General features: G+C 32.4%; 1 protein-coding gene across 1 annotated transcript; it reads right to left on the reverse strand.

Annotated features, from left to right (window-relative positions):
• Positions 1 to 7,475: 7,475 nt before the first annotated feature.
• Positions 7,476 to 9,052, reverse strand: LOC113780717 (zinc finger MYM-type protein 1-like). The gene is made up of 2 exons (XM_027326495.1): positions 7,567 to 9,052; positions 7,476 to 7,498 (listed from the first exon to the last, which is right to left on the reverse strand). Exons 1-2 carry the CDS (start codon positions 9,050 to 9,052, stop codon positions 7,476 to 7,478), a joined length of 1,509 nt encoding a protein of 502 aa, XP_027182296.1.
• Between the last annotated feature and the right edge of the window lie 1,839 nt (positions 9,053 to 10,891).

The raw sequence follows: 10,891 nt of genomic DNA on the forward strand, positions 1-10,891 counted from the left end.
TCATTTGGCCTATGAGGTTTTGTCTCAACTGGATATCTTCAAATATGTAAATGATTTAAATTAGACTTTTTTCTTGTCCAAAAATCATAAGAAATTTTGATAGTTGTTTTAGTTAGAACTCTGTTAAGAATCTATACTGCAATTTTAGTTACTTCTTTTCAGAGTGGCTCTGGTAAGGTAGAATGATATATCATATTCCTTATCTTAGTGTACTGTGGGACAATACCGTATTCTTTTAGGTATTTAGCGAATGGTTTTGAACGTTATTCAGTTGAACCGTTATATCTACCACAATACTCACCACCACAATCAGATCTAATACTTTTGATTCTTTTGTTGAGTTGGTTCTCAACTTCAGTTTTAAAAATTTTAAACACGTCTAGTGACTGCATTTTTTCAGAAATGAGATATATATAATCATATTTTAAAAAATCATTTATGAACGTTATAAAATATTATTGACCATACTAAACAGATGTAGAAAATGACGCACAAATATTTGCATATATAAATTCTAAGACGTGCAATGACCTGTTGGTTTCAAATCTCATTTTATTGGTTTGTTTTCTCTTTATATAGTTAACATAATCATCAAAATTTATAAAATTCAAGAGGTCGAGAATTTCATTTGACACAAATCTTTCCATTCTCTATCTAAAGATGTGACCTAATCTCTTGTACTATAATGTAGTCGAATTCTCATTGATTAATTTTCTCTTTGCTCTTCTAGTACTTAAATGCAAAGATTCATTAAATGGGGTAATTATATCAATTAAATATAGATTATCGTAGTACATTAAAGAACCTGAACCAATAAATGTTTAAAGCAGAAATAGAAATTAAATTCTGTCGAAAAGATGGTATAATAAATGTTTTATTAAGATCCAAATAAAATTCGATCTTTGATAATAATCTAAAAACTCCTATTGTTTCAACTTGAACTGTTTTGTCATCGCCTAGATAGATATATCTTTCATTATCATTAGACTTTCAACAATTCAGACAACTCTGCATTGATACACTGATGTGATTTATTGCACCCAAATCTAACCACCATGTGTGTCTAGATATCAAAATTAAATTAATCTCAGAACAAATCAAATTAAGAACCATACCTTTCTTAGCACGTCAAGCGTTATAGTTGATGCAATACTTCTTTTTATGCCCTTCAATTTCACAGAAAAAATAACTATTATTTTCTAAATTAGTCTATTTCTTTTGTTGTTTCTTTTGAGGTGTCGTATCTGCAACTTCTTTATTTGCTTTCTTTTATGTTTTTTACCTTTATTATTAGTGGTTGAAATCAAATGAGCACTCTCTCTCTGATCTTACTTCACCATTTCCTCTTTCTCTACACAGTGTGAGATGAATTCATTTAGAAATCAAATCTCCTTTTGACAGTTGTAACTTACCTTAAATTGACTAAACTGTGTAGGAAAAGATGTTAAAATCAAAAGCACTAGTAACTCTTCAAAGAAAACTAATTTAAGTCCATTTAATTTTGAAGCAAGTTGAGACATCTTCATGATTTATTCTCTGACATTACCTTTACCACTATATTTCATTGAAACTAGACGTGTCAAGAGCGTACTTATTTTAACCTTTTCGTTCTTGACAAATATTTTTTCAATGTTCTGAAAGAGCGCCTTGGCCGTAGTTGTCGTTTCTAATATTGTTCCTCTGAATGCTTCTGAAACGACCTTTTTAATGATCATCAAACACAAGCGATTTGATCTCTCTCACATTTTCTTATTTCTCTTTTTATCAGAGGTACTCTGATCTGTAAGATGTGGATGGGAATCAACCCTTAACGCAAGATCGAGATCCATTGCTCCAAAAACTATCAAGAGATTTTCTTTTCAGAACTTGAAATTTGTATCATTCTGTATAGGAATATTATTGATGTTGGTAGTAATATTTGTAAGATCATTTGTAATTGAACAGAAAATATAAAATAATTAAAACAAACTCACATAGACCAAAATAATAATAAATTCAAATAAATGTAACCCCATATCAAGATATCGATCTTTCATTAATATTTTATCTTTGGACAAAAATATTAATTTCTAAGTGATATCTTGATGCAATAATAAATACTGACAATAATAACATGTCAAAAATAAAATTTTCTTTTGGCTAATTTATAATTCACATATTAAAATCCAAATAATCATCACATGTTTATTACCGCAAGTGCACATAAAATTTTGTTAAACATTGACCTTCCTTTGAACCGATCAATATTCACAAAATTACAAATACTCAATTAGTTATATTCTAGAATAAATTAATTTTCATAATAGAGATCACTTTGGTGGGATATTATTTCAATTAATTTATTTTAAAAAATATATAATCATACCAATATTTAAATTTAAAATTACCCAAGTTTCACAAAAATTTTGATCGAAATCAACTTTGATCAACTCTGGTCAAAACATGATCAAACATGGTCAAACCAGTCAAACTATTCAAATCTGGTTAAAATCAATCAAATGGGTCAAGACTTATCAAATTAAAAATTCATATCCATAATTTGATCCAAATTTATCATTTAAGTCCAAAATTTTCTTGCAATTCATAAATGCCTTATAAGACTATACATATAGTGGGCCAACTTTATAGAATTTGTAAGACTTAAATGTCCTATTTAACTTGATTAGGGTTTTAAAATTGGAGATCTAATTTTTTAACATAAATATATGCATATTTATTTTTAAACAAAGAAACAAGCCAAAAAAATAACTATTATCACTTGTGCCTTAACATATTAATAAATTACATATCATGCACGCCCCACCATGATTGTCAAAACACAATACCTGCGTCATGAAACAATAGTAAACAATCAATGAACATGCTTGCAAGGTTTTTTATTGAAATAGGAAAAAGACGAACAACTTCCCGAAACCAAAAACCAAGCATAAATCACCACATGAATTAGACATTGTCTTCACCGAATACATAAGCAATAAAATTACATTAAAGCTACAATTTAAGATTGTCAACAACCGTACAATCATGACCCGAACCGCGGAATAATCATGACCAAAACAAACTATGACCAAAATTTGTTGGGCATGCAAATAAAACCAATATTAATCATAGTTTTTTTATTTAAAAAACTATGAATTACTAAATTCAAATTATTTCCTAATAATCAATCATATCTAGTTCTGATACCACTTGTTAGTGGTTGTTTATATCAATTTTTGGCGAAATCATCACCTATTAAATTCAAAATTATTATGGTGATTATTAAGAAATAAATTAACGGCAAAATTGCGAAAGTGTACTTGAATTTATATTGACTAACTGGTACTTGAATTCTCAGAGAGAAACTAATTGTTCTCTTTGGTATCTTTCCTGACGAAGGGATATCAAAAAAGAGTTGTTTTGTGATACTAAAAAATACGGCAATCATAATAAAACGTGTGACCTAGGGGCCATAACCCTATTTACAGATAACTTTTTTGTTACCTTTTGGATTCCTATTTCAACCCATCATAGAAATAGAAATTACTCTTAAATTTCTACACATTAAATACCTACATCCTATTAGATACATTAAAGCCCAAATCATAATTAATCATTTTAATTGAATTTAACCTTATTTGACAGTTTGCAACACATAATTAATTACATATAAGTCTAACGTTGGATTAAGGATCCAATATGAAATTAACTAAAGAATATAAGTTAAGGGACTAAATTATTCCAAAATAAAAAAATGAAGGACAATATTGGCTTTAGCAAAAAAGTTGGAGTATCAAATTAGCCCTTTTCCCCTCCCTATGAAATTTCGACAGATTATTATTCAACTTTGGTTAATCATTTGAGTAAAATGCAACCCCCTGTGGTATCACCAAAAGACACAAAACCCCTACATAACCACCTTATACTTTTAACTAAAGTGGAAAAATGATTTTTGTCTTGCTATACCATTGATAGCTAGTCATATCCTTTTTTTTCTTTTTCTTTTTTTCTTTTTCTATTCTTTACTTTTTTTCCTTTTCTTTTCTATTTTTTTCTTTCATTCTTTCTCTATTACCACCACCACCACCACTACCACCACCTCCTTCTTCATCTTTATTCCTCTCTCGCTACCAGCCACCGCTACCACCTCCTCTCCCCCTTTCCCACTTTCCCCAACCTTTCTGTTCCTCTTTCCCCTCTCTCATCCTCTCACTCTCTTTCTCCTCTTCCTCTCCTTGGCTTTCCCACCCCTTCCCTATCTCTCCCCTTTTTTCTTGATTATTATGTTAGCTAATACTATAACCAAACACCTCAATCTCTTTGTTGATGTCTTCGTATTGTGAAGTAAGCATACCATTAAGCATCCACGATATAAGAACTATATAATATAACCAAATCCACCATTTCAAAATTTGCTGCAAGTTACAACAACACAAATCCTTAAGGCTAGCAATAAAGAACAAATATGGAGAAGTCCATGCTTTGTTCTAGTTTGTCATTTTACACAGATGCTTTTGTTTGAGAATTAGTGAACTAATCATAAGTTGGGCTTTCTTGGAAGTTCTTAGAGACTGGAATAGTACTTATCATTTTGAGAAGGGAAATGCTTATCAATTGAGGTACTAAAAAATTCAACAAAGTGGTTGATCATTGTATAGAAAGTTGACTGTAAAATGGCAGCCATTGGAAAGCTTAGAATGATTACAATCTTGAGCATGCCTAAATAGTTGAAGTATAATAATGTACAAAACATTGTATAAAAGTACTGAAAAATCTCAGCAACTAGATCTCCTCTGGCCACCAAGGAGGAAGGGGAGAGAGGAGAAGAGGCGGGAAAGATAAGAGGGATAGGCAAAGGAGATGAAAGGGTTGTACGGGGAAGGATTGAAGAAGGAGGAGACGGTGGCGAGCGGTGATGGTGGAAAGGGAGGGAAGGAATAAAATGATACAGCCATGGTAAGGGGCAGAAGTGAATTGGGAAAGAAGATGAAAACTTTTAAAAATTTTAATTTGACCAACTAATTTTGAGTCTTGAATGAGAGAGTTGCTCAATTGACTATGTTTCTTTTAAAACTCTTAATTTGACCCATTAATTTTGAGTCTCGAAGGAAGAAGCCCCTTAATTGAACTTTTTTTTTAATATTATAAAGTCTCAAGTCACAAACCTTTAGCGGTCAAATTCCATTTTAGTCAAAAATATAAGATGGTTATGTGAGGATTTTTAAAGAATAGGGGAGTTTTGTGTCTTTCGACAATACCACATGGGGGTTTTTGTGTATTTTACCACTTTATGTATGGGCAATTCTAACCCTATCGATGGAGTTTACGGTTGCCCTATAATGCAAAAATATCACAATAGCACAAAACATGTCGAAAATCGCATGGATCCCATAGAGCACTAACTCAATGAGAAAATAGAAATCATGCTATGCTTAAGCTCACAAAGCCATAAGAGGCATGTACACAATTAGGAGAGTGTTGGTATCAAATTTTTGCTATTTTCAAAATCCTTTCAAAATTTTTGTCTATTTATTGGTCATTGTAGACACCAAAAATTTTATGTTATTTATTTTTATTCTTATTTCATTTTTTATCTATTTGTTTATTTTATTTTTATTTTATTTTTTAAATTATTTATTACTTTATGTTATGTTATGTTATTTTTTTAAAATTCTTAAAGAAAATCATTTCGATTCATTTTTAGAAAAAATTAGAAAGAAAAGAAAAGGAAAAAGAAAAGAAAAATGGAAGTCAGATTCAAAAAAAAAAAAACCTCCGTATGCATGCGTCTTCTTCCAGCTTCGTACCAAAAGCAAGAAATGGTACGAGGCAGCTAGCCATTTGGAGTTGATTTTAGCTCATTTTTTCTTTTTTTTTTTCTTTGCTCTAAAACTTTCCAGTACAATGCCAACTTATATCAGCAGGAATCATCAAGAATATTTCAAAAAAACAAGAGAATCGATGGCTCCAAATGAGCCACACACAAAAAAAAAGAGAAGAAAAACAGAGAAAACGAGAAGAGGAAGAACAAGAAAAGTTCTGCAAAAATCTCTGACCAGGCTGACGAATCAGCCTGGTTCCGTGCCAAATTTCAGCGTCGATTTTAGCTTTTTGAGCGAACTATTGATTTCTGCACTATCCCTGAATGTAGTAGAACAACTTTTATTTTTAAAGAATTTAAGAAAAAAGTCTTCAAACCAGTCAAATCGAAGCCCAAAGAAGAGGGTTCATCAGCACTGCGACCTCTGTGACAAAATTTTCTTGGCTTCATTTCAGAAATCAGCAAGCATTTATGGGAGTATCTCACGTCCATTTGATCGTACAAACGCTGTCAGGTAACCATGACTCCTCTTCTTGTTAATTTAACACGTTTTTCAAGAAGATTTAAACCCATTGGACATGAACTCAGGGACGGAGCCAGAAATTTATTTTTGGGGGGGCTGAAGTGTATTAAAAATTTTTTTTTGTGACGAAATAAATATATTTAATAAGTAAAATTTAGAATCAATAATTATAAAAATAATAAAAACATATAATTATACATACCCAAAAATTTGTTATTGATTAACACTTGAAGTATTGGTAGTTGTTGCACTCGAATAACGAAGAGGAGGCAATTGCATTCTGCGAGTCTTCATCCGTTGAAAACGCTGCAATATTTGCTCATTTTCAATTGTTGCAAAAATATCCTTCTCGATGTATACAACCAGACAGTCATTCATCCACTCGTCTCCCATTTTGTTGCGCAAATCAGTCTTGACAATATTCATTGCAGAAAATACTCTTTCAACAGAAGCAGTCGTAACTGGTAGAACTAATGCCAACTGGATCAGACGATAAACCAATGGAAAAACTGTATTTTTACCAGTTTTAACCATTTGTTGAGCAAGACTTCCCAAATCTCCAACTTCTGAAAATTGAGGATCGCGTTGCACATTATAAATATAATTTCGAAGTTGAGACTCAAGATATAAATAATCGTTACTTGAGAAGTCTTCAGGATATAAATCAGCAAGACGGAGTAGTTTCTGCACATTGAATTGAGAGAAAGAACTTTTTGGATCAAGACATGCTATGTAACTAAGCAATTCCGTGCTAACTTCCGAGAAACGATTATTCATCTCTTGTATAATTAAATCAACAACCTGACATCACAACAATAATAAAATTAATAACTAAGAAAATCTGCTAACAAGTAACAAATGTAATGAAATAATAATTTCAAAAATAATACCTCACAAAAAATTTCCACGCGATAATGATGAAAATTAGTGATGGTTTGACCTCTGCGACTGCGCCTGGCATTGCCACGGATTGCTATACTGTCTTTCATATCAATCACGGGAATCATATTCAACTCACAAAAATTGTTGAGTTCATCTAAAATTATTTGCCATCCCTCTTCCCTAAAGTCTTGCAATTGAGATTTCATAGTATCAATCAAACTCATCGCTTGGACAATATTTTGATCCCTTTGTTGCAAAACAAGTGACAAGTCATTTGTGATTCCCAATAAATACTTCATCAGGTGCAATGCAAAAACAAACTCATAATCATTCATTCTATCAATCAAACCCCTGGCCATACCTCTATTGTCAGAAGTGGTGGCATCATCTTGTATATTTCCCAATATTCCAATCACCGAAGCCCACATAGAGGATAGACGAAGTAATGTTAGATAGTGTGATCCCCAACGAGTATCCCCTGGTCTTGCTAAACTAGTTTCTTGATTTTTGCCTTTTCCACTAATAATATCTCCACTGTCTAAAAGTGTAACAATCTTATCATGTTCTATTTGTCTTAATTGATCTCTCCTTTTACATGATGCTCCAGTTAAATTGACAATCATAGAGACATAGACAAAGAATTCACTGACAATGATATTTCCCTTAGCAACAGCAACAATAACTAACTGGAGTTGGTGAGCAAAACAGTGAATATACATCGCATAGGGATTTTCTTGTAATATAAGGGCCTTCAAACCATTGAACTCACCTCGCATATTTGAAGCTCCATCATATCCTTGACCTCTCAATTTGGATAATGATAATCCGTGTTGCGCGAATAAAGAATCAATTGCATCTTTCAAACAAAGAGATGTGGTGTCAGACACATGTACAATTGCAAGGAAACGTTCAATCACACGCCCTTCTTTGTTCACATATCTCAAAACAACTCCCATTTGCTCTTTCACTGAACTGTCTCGAGACTCATCAACTATTAGGGAAAAATAATTGTCTCCAATATCATTGATTATAACACTTGTGATCTCTGAGGCACAAGCATGTGCCAGATCTTTTTGAATCATTGGAGAAGTTAGTTGATTATTTGCAGGAGCATTTTGATTTACAACCTCAAAAATCTCAGTATTTCGCTGGCTATACCACTCAAACAATTCAAGAAAATTGCCTCTATTTGAAGAACTAGTTGACTCATCATTTCCACGAAAAGCCAATCCTTGCTTCAAAAGAAAGCGGGTCACATCCAGAGCAGCAGTTAAACGGGTGCGATATGCAATATCTATTTCGCGCCCACAAGATCGTAGCACATTTGACACACTATGCCTTTGATCTTGAAAACTTTCAAACTGTATTCTAGCATCATTATGGCAACTATTCACAGCTCCAATATGTTCATTAAATCTTTCCATTGCCTTTTTCCAATTATTGAATCCCGTTTTTGTAAAGGCATCCTCTGCATATCGACCTCCCTTATTTTGTGTTTTGAAAAGAAAGCACCAAAAGTAAAACGCCGCATCTTTCGATATGCTATACTCTAACCATACAAACTTTTGATACCAACTATCTTGGAAACTTCTATGTTGTTTACCAAATGATGTTTTTGGATACATATGGCCAATCGGTTGGCAAGGTCCTCTAGTCAAATACTCTCTTCGGACATGGTCTCGAAGAGAAATATCAAATTTCTCAACTGATTTTCGTAATCCCGGATCACTAACAATATCATTTAAATTCAATTCCACACAAGATTGATTTTGAACTGGTTCACTAATATTAGGCTCATTTGAAGATTCACCACTACGGACTCGTTTAGGTTTAAAGAATCTCTCCATTTTCTGTCACAATTAAATAATTGTGGTTAAATTCAATAAAATTATGCAATTCAATAATCAATTAATTTAAAATTCATATAAATAATTCTTTATTTTAATAATAAATTCATATTACTTATATTTCTCAATTTATAAAATTCATTATATAAAATTATCAAAAAGTTAAAATAAGGTACAACTAAATACCCTTATACCCATATAATCTCTAATTCAATCTCATAAAATTTTGAATTTATATTTACATTCAAAATTTCTAATTCACATAATTAATTCTTAAAATTTCAAATATAAAACTAACAAAATTTTAAAAACTAAATACAACCTAAAATCTATACAATTTCTAAACTAATTTCTAATTTAAATTTAATATCATTAAATTTTTTAATGTAATCTTTCAAATTCTTAAATTACATTAACATAAACTAAATAAAAATTAATCTTAATCAAATTAATATCAAGATACTCAAAATTCAAAAATAATTTAAACATATAATTAACAAAAATATAAAGATGAATATTGTAATTTAAACCAAAAAACTAACCTAAAAGATTTATGTGAATGGAATGGTGGAGAGTTGGAGTCTTGGAGCCTTGAATTTAAGGCTTGAAGCAGGATGGTAGAATCTCAACTGAAGCTTCTTGGAGTTCTTGGAGCCTGGCGTCTTCTTCTTGGAGTTGGAGTCTTGTTTGCCCTTTGGCACTGGCGGCGTGCTTTTGCATCAGATGAAGCCTTAGGGCTTCATCTGATGTATTTTTTTTTCCCCTCATTATACAAAACGACGTCGTTCCACTAAAAGTGAAACGACGTCGTTTTGTATTTAGAGGGCAAAAAAAAAAATTCAAAATGAAATGGGTCATCTTCTTCCTCAGCAGTCAGCACGGCAGCGGCTTTCCAGCTCTTCTTCACTTCCTCTGCAGCATTCATGGAGCCATGGAGGATGGTAGATCTGGATCACCGTGGGGGGGCTGGGCTGGGCTGGGCTGGCTGCCGGAATCCCCTATATATAGGGGGTTTTCCGGCGGCTTGGGGGGGCTTAAGCCCCCACCAGCACCCCCTTAAATCCGTGGCTGCATGAACTCTTGCACTCTTGCTGTTGGTTCCATTTTCTCACTTCATGGTTTTGCTATGCTTGTTTCCTGATGACTCCTGGTTCGATAATGGCCGTTTAGAGGCCTAATGAAATCTCATTAAAACCAAAATAGGTCAATGCTCATTTTAGAGCCATGAATCGGGTTACTTTTCACTTGCAACCATGAACCAATATTTTTTTTTCTTTCTTTATTCTGCTATTTCTGTTTAGTTTGAACATGAGCTGCATAATCTTGTGATGAGCTTGGAATCTTGTATTTAGTTGTTGCGATATTGGGGCTAATCTTTGTATTACATAGAAAAAGGTCTTATTTTTCCTTTTCACGCAAGATCAAATGATGGTTTTGATGTTGTGTTCGGTCCGAAATATTGCTTGGTTTCTCGTAGCAGCAATATACGCAGCAGTTGCATGATTCTGCGTGGAGCTTGAGACAGTAATAGCATATTTGCAATTTTGTCCCCTAACTTTTGTATAATTATACTAAGACTCAAAATGTTGTGAAAATGAATCAAATCTGCCCTCTTCAAGTTTTGATCCTCTTTTGTATATTTTATACATGTTTTTCAGCAAATTATTTCTAGATTTTAGAGCATAATTAAGATGGATTTAATGTTTTGTTGGGTGTAGTAAAAAGAGTGTAAGATCTGGGTAATGTTATTTTGATTGGATTTTTGTTAAAGGTTTTGATCTTATTTTTGGGTTTGTGGTATGGGTTTGGGGGGATAAATCCCATGCTTTTTAGTTGGTG

The sequence above is a fragment of the Coffea eugenioides genome, chromosome 8, assembly GCF_003713205.1.
Source record: "Coffea eugenioides isolate CCC68of chromosome 8, Ceug_1.0, whole genome shotgun sequence".
Taxonomy (NCBI): domain Eukaryota; kingdom Viridiplantae; phylum Streptophyta; class Magnoliopsida; order Gentianales; family Rubiaceae; genus Coffea; species Coffea eugenioides.

Bases quoted from the DNA above. Each gene is read 5' to 3' on its own strand.
- LOC113780717 (XM_027326495.1), bottom strand. From the start codon at position 9,052: ATGGAGAGATTCTTTAAACCTAAACGAGTCCGTAGTGGTGAATCTTCA. The intron at 7,499-7,566 runs GTATGGCCAGGG...CACCTGATGAAG, and splicing joins CACCACTTCTGACAATAGAG to TATTTATTGGGAATCACAAA.